The sequence below is a fragment of the Bactrocera neohumeralis genome, chromosome 3 (assembly GCF_024586455.1).
Source record: "Bactrocera neohumeralis isolate Rockhampton chromosome 3, APGP_CSIRO_Bneo_wtdbg2-racon-allhic-juicebox.fasta_v2, whole genome shotgun sequence".
Lineage (NCBI taxonomy): Eukaryota > Metazoa > Arthropoda > Insecta > Diptera > Tephritidae > Bactrocera > Bactrocera neohumeralis.
In genome coordinates, this window is record NC_065920.1 from 77,985,847 (window position 1) to 78,010,159 (window position 24,313).

At 37.9% G+C, this 24,313-nt stretch overlaps 2 protein-coding genes across 2 annotated transcripts; one reads left to right on the plus strand and one right to left on the minus strand.

Moving 5' to 3' along the window:
- Positions 1-2,474: 2,474 nt before the first annotated feature.
- On the plus strand, positions 2,475-11,692 carry LOC126753761 (uncharacterized). Its single transcript, XM_050465430.1, is given in 6 exon segments — positions 2,475-2,478; positions 2,873-3,400; positions 3,403-4,116; positions 4,119-4,750; positions 8,892-9,110; positions 9,594-11,692. Coding segments are annotated over 6 exon segments (3,993 nt in total). The 3' UTR covers positions 11,490-11,692.
- Positions 11,693-17,059: 5,367 nt separating this feature from the next.
- LOC126753633 (uncharacterized) lies at positions 17,060-18,099 on the minus strand. The gene has a single exon (XM_050465280.1). It carries the CDS (start codon positions 18,058-18,060, stop codon positions 17,425-17,427), a length of 636 nt encoding a protein of 211 aa, XP_050321237.1. The 5' UTR covers positions 18,061-18,099; the 3' UTR covers positions 17,060-17,424.
- Positions 18,100-24,313: the final 6,214 nt, after the last annotated feature.

Below are 24,313 nucleotides of genomic sequence, written 5' to 3' on the forward strand. Positions count from 1 at the left end.
CGAACATTTAAGAAAAAGAATTGGCCAAATTGGTCCAGGCGTTATTGAGTTATGAGCGTACATACATTTTGACGATTCATTTTTAATTATATACATATCGCTCATTTGCTGCAACGTCGTCATAACTCAAAAAACGTGATTTTTGAGTTAAGGATGCAGAATTGTTCGTTATATCATACTTCATGTTGAGTGAAAAATTCATATGAATACCTCTTATATGCTCCGCTTGAGAAGAGAATATGATTCCTGTCTTCCGTGTAAGGTTGGAGTCAGTTGAAAACTTTTAACGCGTTTTCTGGCAAATCGATTTTTTTGACTTATGCCGGTCTTGCAGCAAATGAGCGATATGTAGATATATAAATATTAGGGTGCTTCAAACATTTTTTTTTGAATTTACTTTCAACTCTTACCCCTCAAATGTTAGTGATTGACAAACAAAAAATCATCCCTCAAGCCAGGCGCTGTAGCTTAACTCTAAGGTTCGCTATGTTTTCAACGTTCAAAACGTTTGATGATGAATGCTAAGTTTCTTAGCGATGTCATGACTGCTAATGCTATTTTCCAGGTCAATCTTTTCCATAATTTCATCGACTTTTTCAACGATAGGTCGACCAGAGCGAGCTGCATCTTTTACATCGAAATTTCCAGAACGAAAGCGAGCGAACCACAGATTTCATTGCTGGCTTGCGTGGTATTCTTCTATAGCGACTTTCTTCATTATTTCCACTCATTTCTAAACTGCTGTAACTTTTTGTCAACTTCCCTGCATTTAATTTTTTTGACTAAATGAAGCTTAAAATCTCACCTTTCCAACAATATATGGCATCTATTGACAAAATGCGAAAATACCTTTTCGACACCCTATATAAAAATTTCTTTTTTCAGTTTTGGTGACTTTAATATTTCGATCGACCATATTTCCAACGGATGTTAAAAAAATGGTTCTAATTTCTTTTCTATACTTGATATGATGTACAACGTGCATAAAAAAGCAATAATGTCCGCTTCAAATTATTCACATACCAATTTTTCATACTTTTTCCTGTCAAGATTCGTAGAAGTTTCTTTTACTATCCCAGATATATGTAGTCCCCTTCACATTTTCAGTTTACTGGTCTTGGTAACTTCTCTCAAATTCTGTTTATCTTTTTATTTCCACCTCTGAAAGGTTTGAGAAAAAATGGTGTGAGGGTATGAGAATTGTTCTAAACATCTGAGGATCAAAAATATTATAGTCATCCCTCATGAATCATTGCTTTTGTTCTTAAAAGTTAACGGTGCATAGATTAAAATTATGAAAATGGCGCATGCCGCATGCCGTCAGCAGACTTTATACATATGTAGATATGTATATACATATGTACGCAAATATTGTACGAATATTATGAACTAGCTTGAGCTTGCTTAAATGTCTGTATGTAAGGAGTTAGAATGTGAACAATGAAATGCGGAATTTTATAGCATTCTCTTCTTATTGCCGCCTGCTAAGAAGTACTGCATTTGTATATATAGTATGTATTATACTGTAGTCTTTGAAGTTTATATTTTTGTGCTATTTTATGTAATTTGATTTTTATATTCCAGCAAGATCTTCCTTAAGAGTATAAAGCTTTTATCTTAGTGGTAATAATAAATATACTTCAATTTAGCCATGGCCCTATGTCTGCAGATCAAGGAGTTACTTACTGATTTGTGGGAACCGCCGGTATCGGACCATAAGCTCGAGATATATTCAAGGCATTTTGCATGGGTTATAGTACAAGGCAATAATGAAGAAATTGTCAAAATTGTTTCACTAATAGCATAAAGCTTCCATACAAACTGACGGATCAAGTTCTTGTAAGAAATGTTTTGTATTAGTGAAGGGTATTATAACTAGCTTAAGTTCAGTTTTCAATATATGTATTTCCTCTTCGCTGGAACTTGGCGCTGGATTACATTTTTTTAAGTGGAATATGGAATTAGTGGTGTAACACAATTCAAGTTGCGATAAAAATTTTAAATATTTTATATGTACTACTCGTACACATTTTAATATGACACAATAAAAATAAAATTTCAACAAATCGCATTGTGGAATTCAAAATAGATTACATATTTGCGATTTTAAGTTTCCAAAAGCATTACTTCAGTCAATCGTTTTGCTTTAATTCAATCCAGTTCACTTTGGGAATTTGAGCTGAATTATTGTTGGACGGAGCAAAAATAGAAGAAGGAGCTTCAGAGCAGGATGCTTTTAAAGATGCTTATTTCGTTAAGTGTTCTTTTAACCGTTATAGATTTGACTACCAGTCAGTGGTGCACCAAATTACGAAGAGATAAAGTATATTATAATGAACCTAGAGAGTACATTCAAACTTATTTAACTTCGAATTGGTTAGGACTCACTGTGCAAAGAACCAGATATGCACAGACTTGGGATTACAAAGTAAGTATATAATAAAATAATTCAATATCAACCGATGAAATATATAATGCGTACGTGAAAAGATCAGTGAAGTAAAATCAGTAATATTTCATCAAATGTAAATTAGAAATGAGTGAAAGACCACTTTATAACTCATAAAATAACTTGTGACGCAACATACACAGTTTATTAGGAGCTTTTTGATGTGATGCTGTGGCATTCAGGCGACTCAGTAAGTAGTAAGATACTGCGGGGCCTCCCACGTCGGTACACGATCGAAAAATGCTAAAAAAATCCACATAACACAATACTTTTGCGAGGGAGGTCATAGAGTCTGTTCAAAGCAGACTAACGGCTAGAAAGCCGATAAATATTGTATAAATATACATACTATATATTCATTATATATGGTTTTTCATGTTTTTTTTTACTCATCATTGAATTCAAGATACTTTCCACATATAGACCGTTTAATAATTAATAACTTCTTATACTTCTTGTGTAAATATGTAACAAGAACTGAAAGGTATTGCTGTGCTGGTTACGTTATGAGGAACAACCAATGCGTGTCCGCTTGCGTGCCTAACTGCCCTGCCAACAGTCGATGCACCGATGTCAACAAATGCACTTGCGATTATGGTTACACTTCCACCACGTCTATTCCTAGAGACATTGTCTGCGAGCCGAAGTGCACTGCAGGCTGTCAGTCGCATAGTACTTGTACACAACCCGAGACTTGCACATGCGATTCGGGATATGAAAGACGCTGGGATGGCATATGTGAACCCGTCTGCCAAGAGCACTGTTCTGAACATGCGATTTGTACAGCGCCAGATACTTGTAGCTGCGTAGAGGGTTATAAATTAAATGAAGACTTAAAAGAATGTGTGCCAGAATGCCAATACGGTTGCGGCTTGAATATGTACTGCCAATCGCCTAATCAATGTGGTTGTCGCACTGGCTACAAACTATATTCAAACGCTACAGGTGAAGCAGTGATGTAGGCTGTCCCGCGAACAGTGAGTGCTTTGCGCCAGAGGAATGCCGTTGTTTGGAGGGTTACACTATGCTGACCGCAGACGAAGAGACTCAGATGAGTAGTAATAGCGAATGTGTGCCAGTGTGTGTGGATAAATGCCCACAACATGCTAGTTGCGTTAGTCCGAATGTGTGCGAATGCGCGTCGGGTTATGAATTGCTTCATCCGCCCCAACATCGTCAATACTGTCAAGCACAATGCACGCAGAATTGCGATCTGAATGGCAAATGTGTGGCGCCGGACGTATGTGAGTGCTTTCCCGGCTATGAGCATGTGAAGAGTACAAATGCCAGCTCAGATCCAAAACAGCTCTACTGTCAACCGGTTTGCTCCAACGGTTGCGAGCATGGCGATTGCGTGGGACCCGAAATGTGTATCTGTCAGCCAGGCTAGCTGATGGGCGCGCAAGGTGTGTGCGATCCCACTTGCACCAAGGGATGTCTGAATGGGCGCTGTGTGGACGTCGAAGTTTGCGCATGTAATGACGGCTATCAACTCTCCGCAGACGACTCTGGTAAATGCGAACCCATTTGCAGTAAACCCTGCATCAATGCAGACTGCGTCGCGCCGGAGCTTTGTCTCTGTCGAGAGAAGTATAAACCTATACCTAGTGAGGGCACCTCTAACATATGTACACCCATGTGTTGGCCGGAATGTGTAAATGGTGTTTGCTTGCACCCGATCAGTGTAGCTGTAATGAGGGTTATGTGCAATCATCAAACACAACACAGCTGCACATCTGCTCGCCGTACTGCTCTGGCTGCATAGGTGGCTATTGCGCAGCACCAGCGAAGTGCGTCTGTCCCGAGGGCGAGGAATTGTCAGTTATTGGAGACACATCCGAATGTACGACAATCACAACGAGTAATATGGCCACAGTTGCTGCAATGGACGATACTACAACAAGTACGGTTGAAACCACCACAGCAATATCTGCCACCACTGAAAGCTTTGTGTGGCTGAACGGCACTGAGGAAGTTGAGCTGTTGAGTGACACTACTATTGGGGACGAAATGGACGCTCTGTTGCAGCCAATCGACTTGGATAAGTGCACCGACACGTGTGATTGTTGGAAGGAAAGTTCTAGCGCTGATTGCTTTGAAATATGTGGGTCAAAGGAAAGTAATTGCCTGGAGCCACAGTTTTCTCGTTGCATAGAATTAGGCAAACGAATTGAATACAAAGGTTCTGTTGCACCGAAAATATATACCTGCGTATACTCTCCGAAAACTGACGGCGCTGCGCAATCATTGCGCAAGACTATTGATGGCTTGATATTCGCTGCGTTCATGTTGGCTGTGTTTGTTTGAGCATCAAGACATCGTGATCTGCTAAAAATCATTAATGAGATAAAAGTAAACCAATCAATTATATTAAGCTGGAACAGAAGATTATATTATGTAATATCGAGCTAACTTATATCCATCAGCTGTGTTTAAGCTACACTAAAATTAATTGCATCCGAACATTTTATACTCTTGCAACTTGCAAGAATTAAAGCCAGGGAAATACTTTAAAGTATAAAACCAATCTTAGAGTAAAGTCAACCGGATATTCGAAAATCCTGATATTAGTTATATAGGGGCTAGGCCAAGTTTTCGCTCAAATTTTTCTAGTTTAGGCACAAAGATCCACTGTTAAATGTAAAACACTCTCTTATTTTCATTGAGATAACTCACATATTGGCCGAAAGTAACCCGGAATTTCGAAAATCTTTATATTAGGTATATGGGAGCTAGGGGAAGTATTTGTCCGATTCAACACATTTTTGACATACAGATGTACCATTATACGAGAAGGACTACCCCTTAATTTCAGTTATACTTATCACACGTTGACCGACATTCTCGATCAAAAGTCAACTATGTGTCCCGGGGTCTAAACATTCGGTACCTAGGGGCTTGAACAGTTTTTATTGGAAAAGGAGGCACACACTAAAGACATTATTCGTGCAAAGTTTTATTCCGTTATATTAATTGCTTGTGGTTGGTTTGGTTTGTGTACTGGAAAGTAAGAGAATCAAGTGGAATTTAAAATGGTACTATATAGAAAGTTGGCATGGTTGTTGTCCGATTTCGTTCATTTTCACAATGTGATATAAAAATGTAAAAAGAATGCCATCTACTAAATTTTGTTCAAATTGATTTTTCGGGTTCTGAGACATGGGATTTCACCAAAAAGTGACTAGTTATTGATTTTTCACGTTTTTAGTAGTTTTTAACAGTATCGTTAAATGGGGAGTGAGCGGGGTTATCTTCCGATTTCATCCATTTTCGCAATGTCGGTAGAAGTTCTTAAACAAATTTGAACTCAGCAAATTTGGTTGTTGTAGCTTAAGTCGTTTAGGAGATATGTACATTAAACTTATTCGAGGGTGGGGCCACGCCCACTTTTTCAGAAATGTTTTCCATAGGTGCATCTTGCTACTGCGATCCTCCAAACCAAATTACAGCTTTATGTCCCAATTTAGTGCTCAGTTGCGACACTGGGCGTGGCAGTGGTCCGATTACGCCCATCTATGGATAAAATCGCCTTAAGATCGCTAGTTAGAATCCGGTTTGGGTTTACTATAGTCCCTTAGTAAAGCAAAGTTGTTCATAATGATACATAGAACATTTCCCGCATTCGTGACTTTTTATTTTTTTTGGCTCCCTGTAAATCGACCCTCCCTTATATACATAGTTTTGTTAGTATAAATATATGTTTTATAAAAAACGAGAACTACGTTTGCTGGGCGCCATTTATCACTTGTGGCAATAAACAAGTTTCGATAATGCACGAAGGCAAAGTGAGTAAGAAGCTAGCTAAGCTAGTTTTAGAGTAACAAGATCAACAAGAAATAAAATAGTTTAATAATTCCATTCAGAGCTTTATGCACAGTTAAAACTCATAAAAAGTAAGAAGCTTACTACACCGCCGTATTATTTAAAAAATATAAACATAGGCGCATTTTGTACCCTTATTGGTAGTGTTTGTACACCTTAAAAACCTACAACTGTTATTTCGGACACCTAAGCACGGTCAAGTAAGTGTTCAAAGAAGATCATGTACCGTTTCAAGCTAGTTCATGTTAGCGATCAAGCTAGATCTTAGCCAATATGAAGCTGGATCAACCTATTGGCCAACCCGGGGCAAGTTAGGGGTCAAGCGAAGTCAAGCTAATGATCAAACGAAGTCAAGTTAGAGGTTAAGCGAGATGTAGCTAAGAAACAATCGTGGCGCCAACCAACTAATAACCAGTCGATTAATTGAGAGCAAACCTCATAGCGCACTGAGCAAAATATGACTCTCTAAAATGTATGGTTGGGTTTTGACCACTAATGGTTACAAACCCTTAAAACAAATTAAGCCACTCTTTATAATTTATTTTATTTCGATATTTTCATTAATGCTTGATATATCTTAAGTGCTATAGTGTATCCTTTCTGTTATAGTTTATAATGGTGTTATGTCGGAAGTTGGCGTGGTTAGAGGACAATTTTTGCACTGTAACATACTGATGTCAAACAACAGTTATGATATAATACTAACTAAACTAGTATTGGCTGAGTACAGAATTAATTGTTTTACCAGTTTGAAAATAATCCACAAACAAAATTCCTCTCGCAACCCAAAAAACTGATGCCATAACTTACTTCCGCGACTTCCGGACACGAACTCGTTTCGAAGCCAAACAACCAGACTCACACCATCCTTCAGCCGCTTGGTTTGATTCAGGATCATTGTGATAGTGCCAAGTCTCATCCGTAGTGATGAATCGACGCACAAAATCCACTTTATCCTTTGTAAAACGCTCCAAATGTGGCTGAGAAAATCGCTTTGGAACGTATTTTTGTTCATATGGCTCACACTGCCTATTGAGATGTGTAGAGCCTCTACTAAATCCCTCTCATTCAATCGATGATCTTCCAAAACCATATCCTGTATTTTGGCGATGATTTCTGGTGTTGATGCGCTTTTTGGACGTAATTCACGTGGATTGTCTAAAAGGCTTGTATGACTACGTTTAAAATCAGCAACCCATCTTTTTACTGCTCTAATTGTAGTTGAACAATCATTATACACATTTAACATTCATTCGTGAATTTCTTTTGGTGCTACACCTTCCAGAAATAAGAATTTTATCACTGCACGATATTCATTTTTTTCCATTGCAAAAATATACTGTGATACAGCGACACTAAATGGCTTGTAAGTAAAGAATGAATTAACAAATTGGGCTAGTAGCAACGCCCTCTCTTATCGAAAGACAAAACTTATTGAAAAACCTGCTAGTGGCGGGGCCGCGTCTACACTTTTAAAAAGGTGTCTCTCTTAGTTATAGTACTACATTTAAACCCACCACCTGAGTTGTGCTCTCTCTGCAGTGTGGTGTGAGGGTATACGAGTAAGAATTGTTCTAAACATCTTGGGATCTAAATCTTATTATAGTCATCCCTCATGAATCATTGTTTTTATTTTGAAAAGTTAGCACTGCATTAAATTAAAATTATGAAATTGTCACAAGCTACTGCCGTTAGCTAAGCAGACTTTTTTTATACATATGTACATATATGCTATACTTATATTATCAACTAGCTTGGGCTTGCTTAAATATCTATATGTGAGGAGTTAGAATGTGAACGATGCAAAGCATGCATTAATGCGGATTACAACATTCTCTTATTTTTGCTTTCTTAAAAATAACGGGAGTTTCTTTAGACTTTTTTTCAATGAGACAATACGGGTTTGGGTACGTTAATAAACAAAATTTTGATAATCTACAAGCTATTTGCGAGGCACAGTTAAATCCAAAAAATACACTGTTCAGTGTGCTCTATGGACAAAGTGAAATATTGGTTCATGTTCCTTCAATAAAAGAGCCCGCCATAATGTTTCAGTCCATGGAGAAGACTATAGAGCCAAGATTAAAGACTTAATCGTGCCTGAATTGGAGAAAGTTGATTGATGTGAACGACCATTGGTTGCATGTCTTTGTCTCAATATGATTAATTTACTAATTTTTTTAGTAAAATTGACTCTAGAGCAGATATTTTGGATTCCCAGCAAGATAGCCTTGGCGGTGTCTACATATTAAGTAGACTATTCACATTTTTTGTAATATATTTATAGTATCGAATACTTTCTATATATGTAGATATATTTCGGTTTCGCTCGAACTTCGCGCTGGCTTACATCATTTTAAGTTGGATATGGAATTAGTGGTGTAATTCAATTAATGCTTGCGATAAAATTGTATATGTAATACTCATACACATATTAATATGACACAATAAAAATATAATTTCAACAAATCGCATTATGGAATTCAGAAACGATTACATATTTGCGATTTTAGGTTTCATTCAAATTCAAAGCATTACTTCAATCAATCGTTTTGCTTTAATTCAATCCAGTTCACTTTGGGAATTTGAGCTGAATTATTGTTGGACGGAGCAAAAATAGAAGAAGGAGCTTCAGAGCAGGATGCTTTTAAAGATGCTTATTTCGTTAAGTGTTCTTTTAACCGTTATAGATTTGACTACCAGTCAGTGGTGCACCAAATTACGAAGAGATAAAGTATATTATAATGAACCTAGAGAGTACATTCAAACTTATTTAACTTCGAATTGGTTAGGACTCACTGTGCAAAGAACCAGATATGCACAGACTTGGGATTACAAAGTAAGTAAATATACATATGTGTACGTGAAATGATCAGTTAAGTAAAATCAGTAATATTTCATCAAATGTAAATTAGAAATGAGTGAAAGACCACTTTATAACTCATAAAACAACTTGTGACGCTACAGACACAGTTTATTAGGAGGTTTTTGATGTGAGCCTTGAGCATTGTTGTCCTGTGGCATTCAGGCGACTCAGTAAGTAGTATGATACTGCGGGGCCTCCCACGTCGGTACACGATCGAAAAATGCTAAAAAAATCCACATAACACAATACTTTTGCGAGGGAGGTCATAGAGTCTGTTCAAAGCAGACTAACGGCTAGAAAGCCGTTAAATATTGTATATATATAGTATGTTATATATATATATATATACTATATATTCGTATATATGGTTTTTCATGTTTATTTTACTCATCATTGATTTTAAGATACTTTCCACATATAAACTATTTAATAATTAATAATTTCTTATACTTTTAGTATAAATATGTAACAAGAACTGAAAGGTATTGCTGTGCTGGTTACGTTATGAGGAACAACCAATGCGTGTCCGCTTGCGTGCCTAACTGCCCTGCCAACAGTCGATGCACCGATGTCAACAAATGCACTTGCGATTATGGTTACACTTCCACCACGTCTATTCCTAGAGACATTGTCTGCGAGCCGAAGTGCACTGCAGGCTGTCAGTCGCATAGTACTTGTACACAACCCGAGACTTGCACATGCGATTCGGGATATGAAAGACGACGCTGGGATGGCATATGTGAACCCATTTGCCAAGAGCGCTGTCCTGAACATGCGATTTGTACAGCCCCAGATTCTTGTAGCTGCGTAGAGGGTTATAAATTAAATGAAGACTTAAAAGAATGTGTGCCAGAATGCCAATACGGTTGCGGCTTGAATATGTACTGCCAATCGCCAAATCAATGTGCTTGTCGCACTGGCTACAAATTACATTCAAACTCCACAATTGAAGCAGATGAGACCACCGTAAGCAGCGGCGAGTGGTGTTTTCCTGTCTGCAATGTAGGCTGTCCCGCGAACAGTGAGTGCTTTGCGCCAGAGGAATGCCGTTGTTTGGAGGGTTACACTATGCCAACCGCTGACGAAGAGACTCAGATGAGTAGTAATGGCGAATGTGTGCCAGTGTGTGTGGATAAATGCCCACAACATGCTAGTTGCGTTAGTCCGAATGTGTGCGAATGCGCGTCGGGTTATGAATTGCTTCATCCGCCCCAACATCGTCAATACTGTCAAGCACAATGCACGCAGAATTGCGAACTGAATGGAAAATGTGTGGCGCCGGACGTATGTGAGTGCTTTCCCGGCTATGAGCATGTGAAGAGTACAAACGCCAGCTCAGATCCAAAACAGCTCTACTGTCAACCGGTTTGCTCCAACGGTTGCGCGCATGGCAATTGCGTGGGACCCGAAATGTGCATCTGTCAGACGGGCTACCTCATGGGCGCGCAAGGTGTGTGCGATCCCACTTGCACCAAGGGATGTCTGAATGGGCGCTGTGTGGATGTCGAAGTTTGCGCATGTAATGACGGCTATCAACTCTCCGCAGACGACTCTGGTAAATGCGAACCCATTTGCAGTAAGCCCTGCATCAATGCAGACTGCGTCGCGCCGGAGCTTTGTCTCTGTCGAGAGAAGTATAAACCTATGCCTGGTGAGGGCATTTCTAACATATGTGCACCCATGTGTTGGCCGGAATGTGTAAATGGTGTTTGCATTGCACCCGATCAGTGCAGCTGTAATGAGGGTTATGTGCAATCATCAAACACAACACAGCTGCACATCTGCTCGCCGTACTGCTCTGGCTGCAAAGGTGGCTATTGCGCAGCACCAGCGAAGTGCGTCTGTCCCGAGGGCGAGGAATTGTCAGTTATTGGAGACACAGCCGAATGTACGACAATCACAACGAGTGATATGACCACAGTTGCTGCAATGGACGATACTACAACAAGTACGGTTGAAACCACCACAGCAATATCTGCCACCACTGAAAGCTTTGTGTGGCTGAACGGCACTGAGGAAGTTGAGCTGTTGAGTGACACTACTATTGGGGACGAAATGGACGCTCTGTTGCAGCCAATCGACTTGGATAAGTGCACCGACACGTGTGATTGTTGGAAGGAAAGTTCTAGCGCTGATTGCTTTGAAATATGTGGGTCAAAGGAAAGTAATTGCCTGGAGCCACAGTTTTCTCGTTGCATAGAATTAGGCAAACGAATTGAATACAAAGGTTCTGTTGCACCGAAAATATATACCTGCGTATACTCTCCGAAAACTGACGGCGCTGCGCAATCATTTCGCAAGACTATTGATGGCTTGATATTCGCTGCGTTCATGTTGGCTGTGTTTATTTGAGCATCAAGGCATCGTCAGTGCCTTTTTAGTAGATCATTTATGTTTATAATGTTCCGGAAATATCTCTTATGTATATCCACCAGCTGAAAAATACAGCTGTGTTTAAGCTACTCGTATGTGAATTTTATTTACAAATATTTATTGTGCAATTATATTCTATGGTAAAATTACATTTACAAAATAAAAAACAACAGCAATAAAAATTTACAAGACAACTTTATTTATATGAGTTATACTATATATTAAATGAGAGCAGTGGCAGATACCGAATTTCTTTTCCTTAGTATCGTAAATGATAAAGTAAAACCGAGATGGTTTTATTTACTAGAAAATATAAGATCCCGGTGGCACCGTCGCCGCTACTGGGAGACATCCGCCTGCCATCGACAAATACGGTGAAATATTTAGAGCTCATTCGGGAAGAAGCTTTCATGGAAGCCGAATATCGAAGAGAGAGAAAAAAAGCCCTATAATGCCCTATAATGCTGTAGAGGAGCCATTGGCAAGAGGTGAAGCCTCTTACCGAAAGTGGTCCTCTGGCTCTATAACACCATATTCGACCCCATTATGTTCTATGGAATCATTTTGTGGTAGAGGGCTTTTGAAAAGACAACACTTGCAAAGAAACTCGAGAACGTTCAACGGGCTGCGCTCATTAGCATGTGTGATGCACTAGGATCCACTCAAACCATGGCACTTAACGCAACTTTGAACATATGTAATGCTCGTGAACATCGCCGGATTGTTTATGGCCGCGACAGTGCCTACTAGACTCAGAAAATGAGGTTCTTAAAGGAACGCGTATCTGAACAGTCGGATCTCCTCACAAACTTTGACTGCATACCAGATCACATAGATCATGCAGTCGCCAAACCGAACTCTGACGGATATAGCGTCAACTCCAGTTTTACACTTCCTGATTATTGCAGTATCTTCCAAGCTGAGATTGCAGTCATCAAGGTAGACTATTCACTCAGACAGCAGAGCGGCGATACTAGAATTGAACTCATTTGCAGTGCTTTCAGGGTTGGTCGAAGGGCGCTTAACCTCGCTATCAATAGCATCGAGTGTCATTGTGATAAGACTGGTATGAGTCCCAGACCATAGCGAAATCGCAGGTAATTGCAAAGCTAATGGGCTAGCAAGGAAAGGCACCCTAAAATCACTATCGTTAGAATGGGAGCGGGTCGATGCTCCCACATTCTCTTGTGTTCTACTGCTGGAAAGCTGGACTTCGCGGAAGCTTTTCGAACGCTGGGCCACCATCAATACTTGCGAAACAATTAAACACTTCTTTTTAACTGTCTCGTATTTAGGAGGTCAAGACTTAAACACTTGTGAGCGTATACCTTCCGACATCCCGCCGAACTGGCGGGTGTTGAAATTAAGCGCCTTTGATAATTTGTATTGGCTCTAAGCGTTTTGCCAATCAGCAATTCCGAGCCATATTTTCTATGGCTTTACAGAGGACTACATACACTAGTCCACGTGCGATCGTTGATCAGCCATCTAACCCAACCGAAGACAAAAATTTCTTAAACAAACGATTATAAGTATAGCTAAAAGATGCTTGTGAAGCGAGCGTAGATTTTGTAGCTCGTGCTCACTACTTTTGAGCGCTTTTTTTGTATGAACGCTGATGAGATCTCACTTTAAGTTTTGAAGTATGAAATCAGTTGAAAAATCCTACACTTCAATATCAAACAGCGAGGTTGTGCGCGATGTCAGCGGCACTACCGGCCAATAGCGAAGAAGCATTCGCAATATGTTGAAGAATAAAATATGCGACAGCCAGTGTTGCCTCAGATTATGGTTAAAATTAAAAAAATTTACAATAAATTAGTTTTGAAACTTAATTATAATTGTGTCTAAAAAATATTGCAATTTATTATAATTGTAATTACTAACTTATATTTTATTTTATTATCAAGAGGGATTATATATTTATATATAAGTAGTGGTTTAACAATATGTGACATGAATCGATGAATGTGCTGTAGAAAGTCTTACTGATTTAGCTAAAAATAAAAGACATAAAAAATTTAATTAAATAAAAAACAATAAACAAGAAAAAACTTCGGTTGCACCGAAGCAGAATACCATAAATGTCTTACAAGAACTTATGAACTCTGATTATGAACAATTTTTACGCAAATATCTTGTCAAATGAAAGAGTTGTCCATACAAGTACTTGATTCCGATCGTATAGTTTGTTTGGAAGATATATGCTATTGTGGTCCAATATAGGCGGTTCTTACAAATGAGCAGTTTCTTGGGATGAAATTCACGTTGCGAGACTAATTTGTCTACCACAACAACAATTCATGAATATTGGGTAGTGGAAAATGTCTTTTCGTGTTTAGTGAAATATGTGAAGTTTACGGAGACGATGCTGAATACATCGTGTAGCACAACAATGGTTCGCTCGCTACCGATTTGGAAATTTCGATATGATAGATGTATCTCACTCTGGTCGACCTATCATTGAAAACGTCGATGAAATTATGGAAAAGATTGACCAGGTCCGTCACATAAGCAGCCATCACATCGCTAAGAAACTTAGAATTCATCATCAAACGGTTTTGAACCATTTAAAAAAAACTGGCTAGAAAAAAAAGCTCGATGTCTGGGTACCACATTAATTATCTATGAAGAATTTAATAGATCGAATTAACATATGCGATTCTTTGCTGAAACGAAATGAAATCGAACCATTTCTGCAGTGAATAGTACGAGAAGACGAAAAGTGGATCAAATACGACAATAATGTTAGAAAAAAAATGGTGGTCCAAGCGTGGTTAAGCTCAACAAATCGTCGCAAAGCCAGAATCAACGCTTCAAAACGTTATGCTGAGTGTTTGGTGGGATTGGAAAGGAGTCATCCACTATGAGCTGCTCCAGCCTGGTCGAACAATTGAGTATACATTTTACTCTCAACAACTGATGGGATTGAAGCAAGCAATCGAACTGATCAACGGAAAGAGCTTCGCCTTCCATCAGGACAACGCTAGACCACACACATCTTTGATGATCGTCAAAAATTGGGAGATCTTGTCTGGGAAGTTTTGATGCATCCATCATATAGCCCTGACCTTGCACCATCGGACTATCCTATGTTTCCGTCAATGCAAACTCCCTTAATGAAGTAAAGTTGGCTTCAAGAGAAACCTGTGAAAATTACTTATCCCAGTTTTTCGACGAGAAACCAGAAAAGTTTGACACTGATGGAATAATGTCTCTAGCGGAAAAACGGCAAAAGTGGTTGATCAAAATGGTACATATTTGGTTCATTAAAGTTCATTATAAATATAAAAAAATAAGTTGCAGTTTGATTAGAAATACGAAAAGACTTTTTCGACTACCCAATATGTATTTTCGACTACTATTCTCGAATGTGAAGAAAACGAAAATAAATAAGTGTATGCTCACCTTCCCACTTCCACCCGCATCGTTGTGCGGAACGTCACCAAAAACGGTGAGCGAAGAGTAACATCAGCATTAGCACGACAAACATTCCGAGCGGGAACAGAACTGCATCTAAAGTTTGCCAACAATTTGGCGCTTGCCGGCCGGACACCTCAAAGCTCTCATTTTCTTGCAGCGCAGCGATTGTGACATCGGCAAAATCAGTAACTCCCTCGGTACAGTCAATCGGCGACATTAAAATATCGAATTCAGCAGCTAGGAGAGATGTGTATGATATTAGTGTTTGACTAAAAAAACTTTTATGCAGTTTAGTTTACCTGCGACGCCCGCGTCTGATTTTTCACTAGTGTCGAGGTGACCAAGATCCGTTTCGAAATTGCCAGCCTTTATCGCAACATGCATGTTGACAAACGCCGGATAGCAAATAAACGCTGCACTCAGCAATAGTAAGAATTCTTTGAAATAGCGCATTTTAACTATTTTCGAAGCTTGTGTTATATTTCGCCGTGCGTTGGCTATCAGCAATTGTGCATTGTTCTTCAAGTCCTGCAGCATACTGAAGATGCTTCTCTTCCAATTGTTGTAAATAATTATCATTTCTCTTAAAGCATTTATCAATAACATGCCTCCGGCCGTTTATCTTTTTATTGTCATTGAGTATGGCAAAAATAGAGGGTTTGCCTTTTCATTTCCACTCTCAAGCAAATGTATAGTAGTAAATAAAGGGTGTTTTTTAGACGTGTAGTTTTCATTGAGACAATACTTTTTTCGGATTTGATGCTTTTAACTATTGTTACCTGATTTATACCCAGTTTTGTCTGCCATTTTTAATGAACAGACTTTCGCCGGAATAACGGCTGCAATTCAAGGATATTTATTACCGAAATAATGATGAGATTCGGTTAGGTTTTCACAAGCAGAATTTGTTCGGCGAAGAAGCTCAGTTTCGGTAGAACGGATAGATTAGTATACAAATTTTCGTATTCGAATTTATGATTAATCCACAAGCCATAGTCGACTAACAACTCACTGCTTTGTGCACTAAGCGAAATGGTAATCATTTATTCAAATTATTTATTATTTCTTATGTATATATATATACAGTCAAAAAGATATAACGGTTAATCCAAGTAGAGCTACTTTTTTCAATTGTCTTTCTTTGATAAGCAACTCGGACTTACGTTCGGAAAGACGAAGAAACACATTTTACATTTAAATTGAAAGCGTACAAATACAGCTTGTGCAAGAACTGAAACCGCTCGACCTTCCCAGGCGATATCGCTTCGCTCTATGGGCTCTTGAAAAGTTCCAAGAGGATCCGACGTTTTCGAGCCAAGTTTTGTTCAGCGATGGGACCTACTTCTGGGAAAATGGGTATGTTAACAAGGAAAAATGCCGTATTTGGAACGAAGAGCAACCTGAAAAGATTCAAGAGCTGTTATTTCATCCAGAAAAAACAACGGTTTGGTGTGGTTTAACGGTGGAATCATCGGACCATATTTTTCAAAAATGGTGCCGCTAAAATCACAACCATTAATGGCGACCCTTACCGCTCATGATAACCGAATATTTGATGCCTAAAATTGAAGCACGTGAACTCGGCGACATTTGGTTTCAACAAGACACCGTCATTTCCCATGCATCGCACCAATCAATGGATTTATTGGGAAAACACTTCGGTGAGCAGAACATTTTACGTTTTGGGCCGGTCGGTTGGCCACCAAGATCGTGTGATGTCACACCGTTAGACTTTTCCCTGTGGGGATGTGTAAAGTCTAAAGTATATACGGACAATCCCGCTTCGATTCAGGTCTTGGAGCAAAGCATGACGCATGTCAATCGCTAGTTATCAGTCGAAATACTGGGACGAAAATTGGATTCAACGGATGAACCATCTGAGACGTAGCCGCAGCCAACAATTGAAAGCGATAATCTTAAAAAAATAAATGCGAAAGAATGTAAGCATTTTCCATTAAATTTGAAGTTTCCGTTGTGTTTCTTTAAAACCATAGGGAATCTTGAAATGGATCACTCTTTATTATAGTCTCATTATTAATGACTTTTACGTGCCTGAAATGCAATATATTGGTTTGGACAACCTTTTTTTTCCAACAAAATGGCGCTAAATGCAGACGAAGTTACAGTCTTTTTACTTATTTTTGTTACAAAACATTATTATTAATATTAAAATCGGCAAAATATAAAATTCTTATTTATGTAATTTTAGTAGATACGAATTTATTTAATGGCAACCTTTTTACAAATTCCTTTACTTAGAATTATTATATTTTATTTTTAGTTGTCTCTAAGAAACATAAGATATGAGTGCATCAATGTACAGCGGCGAGAGTGCGTATTATACAGGGTCTAAAATCGGATGAACAGTGAGGAAATGTGGCGCTTGATGTTCAAGTAAATAAGTTTCTTTGTTGTGCGGACCAAGCGAGAGAAGAATCACTATTGCTAACAATTAAAATATAATTATGCAATAATATTTTGCTAATGCAAATCAATTGCGTGATATAAATAGAAAGGCGAGCAACACTAGCAAAACCAAGGCCATTACTAGCGCACCAACCCAGAGATATATATCTTCAATATCACCAACACTGTTCACATTCACATTTTCTCCCCGATTAGTTGTATTTGTAGCTCCACTGTTTGAAATAGTTTCAGTGGTCGTCGTAAAATCGTATGAGTTCCCTGTGGTGTTAGTATCAGCAGTTATCGCTTTGTTGGTAGTTATCCTTGATGTAGTGCTGGCGGCCGTACCACTTAATGGGTCGGCAACTTCATCGACGCGATTCTCCTTATCCCCACCAAACTCATTCGTTCGCACACACTTTGTACGTTGCTCGTCAATGTATTGATATCCTTGCCGGCATTCACATATCCGAAACGATAATCGAACAGCGTGTCTTGGGCAGCTGCTAAGGCAGTACTTAAGGCCGCCCAAAACTGCCTCCTGTGTACCGAAGGCGCAGTTGCAGACATTATTCTCGCATCTTGAATTGCGCAGTTGTTCGGCTGTTACCGTTACCCATGCGCAACTGATCACCAAGGAAGTGACAATTCTAATTTTGAACAGAGCCAACATTTTTTTAACAATTTTGCAATTGTGGCGAGAAAGGCATGCGCACTGCATAAAAATGTAAGCAAAACTGATGCTAGCATTGGCATCGAACGATGAATAATTTAATAAAATTGAGTTCGCGCCGATTGAATTTGCACCAATTCTTATCGCGCCTCGTGGCGTAATATTGATATATCGTATTTTTTTATTTTATTTTTTATTGTTTGTGAGCACTTGTGCGCTTTGTATGAGCAATAATTATTTTAGTAAAATTACTAAGACTTTTCTTTATTTATGTATTTATCATTTCCAAGCAGGCTGTGCTCGCCGTTTGCAACTTCAGTGTTTTTTATACCCTGAACAGGGTGTATTAAGTTTGTCACGATAGTTTTTATAGTTTTGTTGACCTAACGGCTGTACGTATCACCTAAAACTAAGCGAGATAGTTAATGGGTTATATATAAAAGGTGATCAGGATGAAGAGAAAAGTTGGAATCTGGGTGACTGTGACTATCCGTCCGTTCGAACGTCCGTGTAAGCTGTAACCTGAGTAAAAATTGTGATATCTAGACCTTTATATGATACACGAATACTTCTATATATTTTTATACATCTTATTGATGTATATTTACATTTACACAATTGTAATAAATAATATCATAAGAGCTTTTGTTATCTATAACCGGAATGCAACCGAGTTTATACCCTATAATATACTATCAAATGAACTCGAATTTTTATGAATCACACATTTTCGTAAGAGTTTTGTTTTGTTAATTAAAAGGAGTTTCTTAGTACAAAAAAGTTGGGAGTTCATAATTGGGCATAATCGGACCCTGCCACGCCCACAAATTGCGATAAAACTATAATTTGGCACAGCGGATCACAGTAGCAAGGGGAACCTGTGAGCATAAAATGGGCGTGTCCACGCCTTCTAATATATTTAATGTACATATCTCCTAAACCACTAAAGGTACAATAACCAATCTTCTACCGACAGTGTGAAAGTTTATTAAATCGGAAGATAACCCGGTCACTCCCCATATAACGGTACTGTATAAAACTATTAAAAGCGTGAAAAATCTATAACTAATTACGCCAGAGACATTAAATTTTACCGCCGAGATTGTATGAAATATCTTAATGGGAGCTGGTGTGAAAATATGATGATGGGTGTGGCACTGTCCACTTTTAGGTGAAGTCACATATCTCAGAACCCGAACACCCGATCTGAACAAAATTTAGTACTTGGCGTTTTTCTCACATTTTTATGTCATTTTTGATTATTTTACTATCCAGTACACATCAAGAAGCTATTAATATATTGGGATAAAACTTTGCACGAATAATATCTTTAGTGTGTGCCACCTTATGACCAAAAGTTGTTTAAATCCAACAAAAACTGTTCAAGCCCCTAGATACCGAATATTTAGATCCCGATACCTATAGTTGACCTTATATCGAAAATGTTGGTCAATGTGTGATATATATGTATAACAGAAATGAAGAAATAATCCTTCGCTGACAATGGTTTGTCTGTACGTAAAAAATGGGTAGTATCGGACCTCTACTTCCATTAGCCCCCATATACTTAATATAAAGATTTTCGAAATTCTAGATGACTTTATGTTGCATATATCGGCCAATATATGTATGAGTTATCCCAATAAAAATAAGAGAGCGTATTTTACTCATTACAGTATATCTTTGTGCCTAAAATAGTCCCAGTTGGGCGAAAACTTGACCTAAATTTTTTGAGTATGTGGCATACTAATAGTATGTGTGATGAACAAAAATATATAAAATCGGGTTGATACTACCCCCCTACTGGCATATACTACATATATATAATTTCGTTTTTTTGTATGCTGAATATGTCGGTCAGTGTATGAGTTATATGTAAATAGTATAATGTGTTTATAAAATTCATTGGATTCCGATCCTCTGGTTGATATTTTACAGTTTAAGTTATTTCCCTGTCATTGATTCCTCCAAGTTGCAAAAGTATAAAATGTTCTTTTGCATCCGAACTGAACCTTTCTTTATTTGTTGAGCTATCAATTTGAAATTTTGTATCTGTGCTTTCCCAGCCAGGAAGCTCTTCACATGTGGACACCACCCATATCGCACTGCACGATCGGAAACAAATGCTTGCTTGAAATTTTTTGTATTTTGGAGGGTATTGTGTAGCTTTGATGCAATCAAAGTTAACGATTTTTCTTGTTTTCTTTTGTTTTATTATATGGTAAAGTATAAAGTGAAGCAAAGTAAATGGTCTTAATAATATGTCTTACAAGTTATTAAATTTAATAAAAAAAAACTTCAATCGCACAATAATTCGTTGTATACTCCTTCCTTTTCATCACACTGCGCTGTGGATTTTCGTGTCACTAAAAAAACACGAAATTAAATTGAAACTAACGTTTATGCTTCGATACTTCAAACATTTACCTTTGCGTATGACTTCATTTGGCCGCCATATGTACCAATACCAATAGGCAAATATTGCAAGCGCCATTAAAGTTAGGAGTAGAGTAAACCAAATTATAGACTCAAAATCCATTTCGGTACCAATGACTGACATTACCTTACTGCTGTGTGAAAAACGTTCTCCACAGACGCCTTTTTGAAATTAGACTAATTCTCGCCACTTCTACAAGTCGTTTACATGCGAATAAACTGCAGCTGCTTATCACCATTTGAATATTTGAAGGTCTCATCGAAACCATATACATAAAAGCGTGCTTTTTGAGCGATGTGTGAATTTGAAATGAATAAACAAAGGCGTGCCTTAAAGGGAAAGCCTCCTCGACTTCAACATAAACTCTGTGTATATAATTATATAAGCGCACATAGGGTAGCTTTGAGGTTACTTACTTCGGCTTTAAAATTAAATAATTAACAAATACCTTTTTTCTTATCATTTTCCATAACGATTTTTATAATCTTAGCTTTATTTGTCCAGTTCCTCGTAACGTTTTCAAATTAGCCGAATTTCCCGAAAGCAAGGCAAGTCTCCCAACGGCTCTCACCACTATTCACACTTGCTTAGACTGGATTTATACACATACTCTTTTGTTACTTATTAAGCTGGTAAACACTATTTTTGTCTTTCTTTTTCTTCATGATTTTTGCTTATATCGATGTACCCTAATTAACAATATGTAATAACATCCGGTTTTATGCAATAGCTACAAATTTATACGTGTCTTTTTTAAATAACTTTTGCATTCGACTAACTTACATCATAAAAGGATACACAAACACGAATGACCTAATGTCAAAATGAAATACAAAAATTTTTGGGAATGCAACTAAGTTTCCTGAACAGCACGAGGATTTCACTTATCCCAATAGTGACAAATTTGATTATTGACGAAGCCATTAATTCAGAAATGGGCCACATCGAAGAAGATGGTTTTTCGATGAACATTTTCTCAACGTTTTTTTCGGCAACGTGAATTTGCCTAATAATCTTGGACAATTTCCAAGCGTTGAACTAAAGTGAAACATGACATGGTGAAATGGAAAATCTCACCGAACATACTGACAAAATTTGACACAAATCCGTAAACAAACTTCACTTCATCCTATTGGTAGATACTTGCATACGTTTGTTACATCGTAAACATGCCACGAAAGTCTTCTAACGACACCGACAGCATATTTTTTAAAAGCTATACCTATAGATCGCAGTGAAATTGTATATCTGAAACTGAATGTTCAGGAAAAACTCGTCTCGAAATGTTTTGTGAACGTTGTCCAAAACTTTCTAGGACAAGATAAATCGGAAAATTAGAAAGGCTTGAACTTAAAATGTCATGGAAAGCTTTGAGATATAATATGTCCCTGAAAAAATTTAATACTTTAATATTATTATTATTGTCACTCGAAGTTGGAATCTCAAAAAAAATGCACGTGGGTGGACCGGGTGATTTTGGCTCTTGATGTTATCTGAAATCAAATATTCTTGATTCTTGATTATTTTTAATCTCTAGACATGTCGTTCCGGCCGGAACTACTGAAGTTAAATTTCAAGGGTAAGTAACAAAATGGCGGACTTTGAAAAAAAAGTCCTTTTATTTTAGCAAAGAAAGGCTTGTAAAATAAAAAGTTAGGGGTGAAAAAAATTCTCGTTAGTAGCGACGAGAACTATAAGTGTGCTAAGCAGCCTGTTAAAAATGGAAAGCAATCGGTTGTGTAGAAAAAAAGTTAGGACCCGAGCCTACCACAAAAACAATGTTTTGATAAGAACGCGTTTAAAGATCATCAACTCCGAGAGAGGGGACTCCGAGGCACTCTTGGAAACTCGCTATAACTCCCGAAATATTTCGAATTTCTGTCTGAAATTTTCACAGTATGTATATTCTCAAAACATTGTACTTTCAAATTAAGCAAAAAATTTTCGATTTTTTGAACCCAAGTTACCAGACTACTACCTTAATGTCTTCATTTGACTCAAAACGGGTTCCTTGGAGCAGTCGTTAGAGTTTGCTGAATAGCCAGAAGTCACTCAGAGCTAAATCAGGCGAATATAGTGATTGCGCCACCTTGAAAATTTGGCGAAAAACTCACGAAAAATCAATGCAGAATGCGACGGTGCCTTATATTGGTGCAAATTTCCCCACTCCATTTTCTGGCCTCTTTTTACGAATCGCAAAAAATGCAAACGACGCATAACACTCAAATAGTATTCCTTGTTGACAGTTTTACCCGTTGAAATTCAGAGTTCACCACTGCTCGATAATCGAAAAAACTGTCCATGCAACCTTGATTTTTGACCTGCTTTGACGTGATTTTTTCGGCTTTGGCCCGACTGCGTTCACGATATACAGCCGACAATCTTTTCTTTCCGGGTCGTATGCACAGATCTAAGACTCATCGCCAGTAATTGTTTTCTCTGATCCTTTCGATATTCCAACGTTGTCTGTAAAATCTCTGACTATTAATCGTCGAATTTTTATGACGTGTTGATCATCTGTCGCTATTGATGGCCGTCCTAGACGTGGTTCGTCGTCAACGCGTCCTCGACCCTCTTTGAATAATTTCTACCAATTAGACAAATTCTTAACGTTTCGGCATCAGAAATTTGATTCCCCTCACAAAATTTAATGGAACTTCTTTTTTAAATAATTTCACTCATCGCAAAAAACGCCGGATTATTTGATATAATATTTAGCACAGCTGTCACTGACAGTCATACCAAACCAAAAAAAAATATTTTGACGAATGGGTTTTCACGCCAAATTTAAATTAGAAAGTCTTACTATTTTTTGCCCATAAAGTACATACCTCGATTCAGGGCGCAAAGTTTACATTTTTACTGATTTTCCTTGAATTGCTTTTCACCAAAACTGGTAATGTTCAACACTTATTTGCATTTCTGTGAACTGTGTTAAGGTTCTTCTTGCCCAATGACTACTGTATTACACACAATTTTGATTGATAAGCAGCATATGCCCACACATATTTGTGCGTATGTATGCTTGCTTTACCACAAAGCGATAAGAACAACAGTATTTATATCTGAGGAAATCCCAACTGAAATATTTTAGTGATACATTTTAATACAGGGTGCGTCATCCTTCAAAAATTGTCAAAAAGTGAAAAACTCAACTTAGTACACTACTAATTATGAATCGCTTCAAAAGATATATCAATGGATGACCTTCTTTTGGTCTCTACCTTCTCAAATATATAGTCGATGAAAAACCATCTGGTTTTATGTCTGACCAAAAAAAGTGCGACAAACTCGTCGTCGTCGATGACAATCCATCCTATCGAGGTTGGATCATTATGTCGGGCCAAAAAAGTGCGACAAATGCCAGAAACGTTACTGGTTTCAACAAGCGAAGAGGGTTTTGAGAGTATCCGACGTTTTCCGCTGGGTTTTATGAACTACGTGGCTAACTTAATGTAGCCGGTTCAGGATGTAAATACCATGGTGTCAAACTTATGCGATTGTACTTCCAAAGGATTATTCTAAGATCAAACTAATGTTTTCAAAAATCCTCAGAATTTTTATTGATCTCAAAAAATTAAATTATATTATTACTTCACATACATGTTCAATAGACAACAAAAGGCGGACCGCTATGTGGAATATGGAGATATTTCTAAATGGAATTTCAACCCAACCGACAGAAGTGCTTTCATTTAATGCCAAACATGTGAGATGAACCGCCCTAACTGAAGCTTATTCCGCAAGCACTAGACACATACAGGGATTGTCCGGAAAGTAATAGGATTTATAAAATATTAATTGAACAAATAGTTATAATTCTTCAAACCCTTTCAAAATAGGCTCCTTCTGCCTCGATGCATT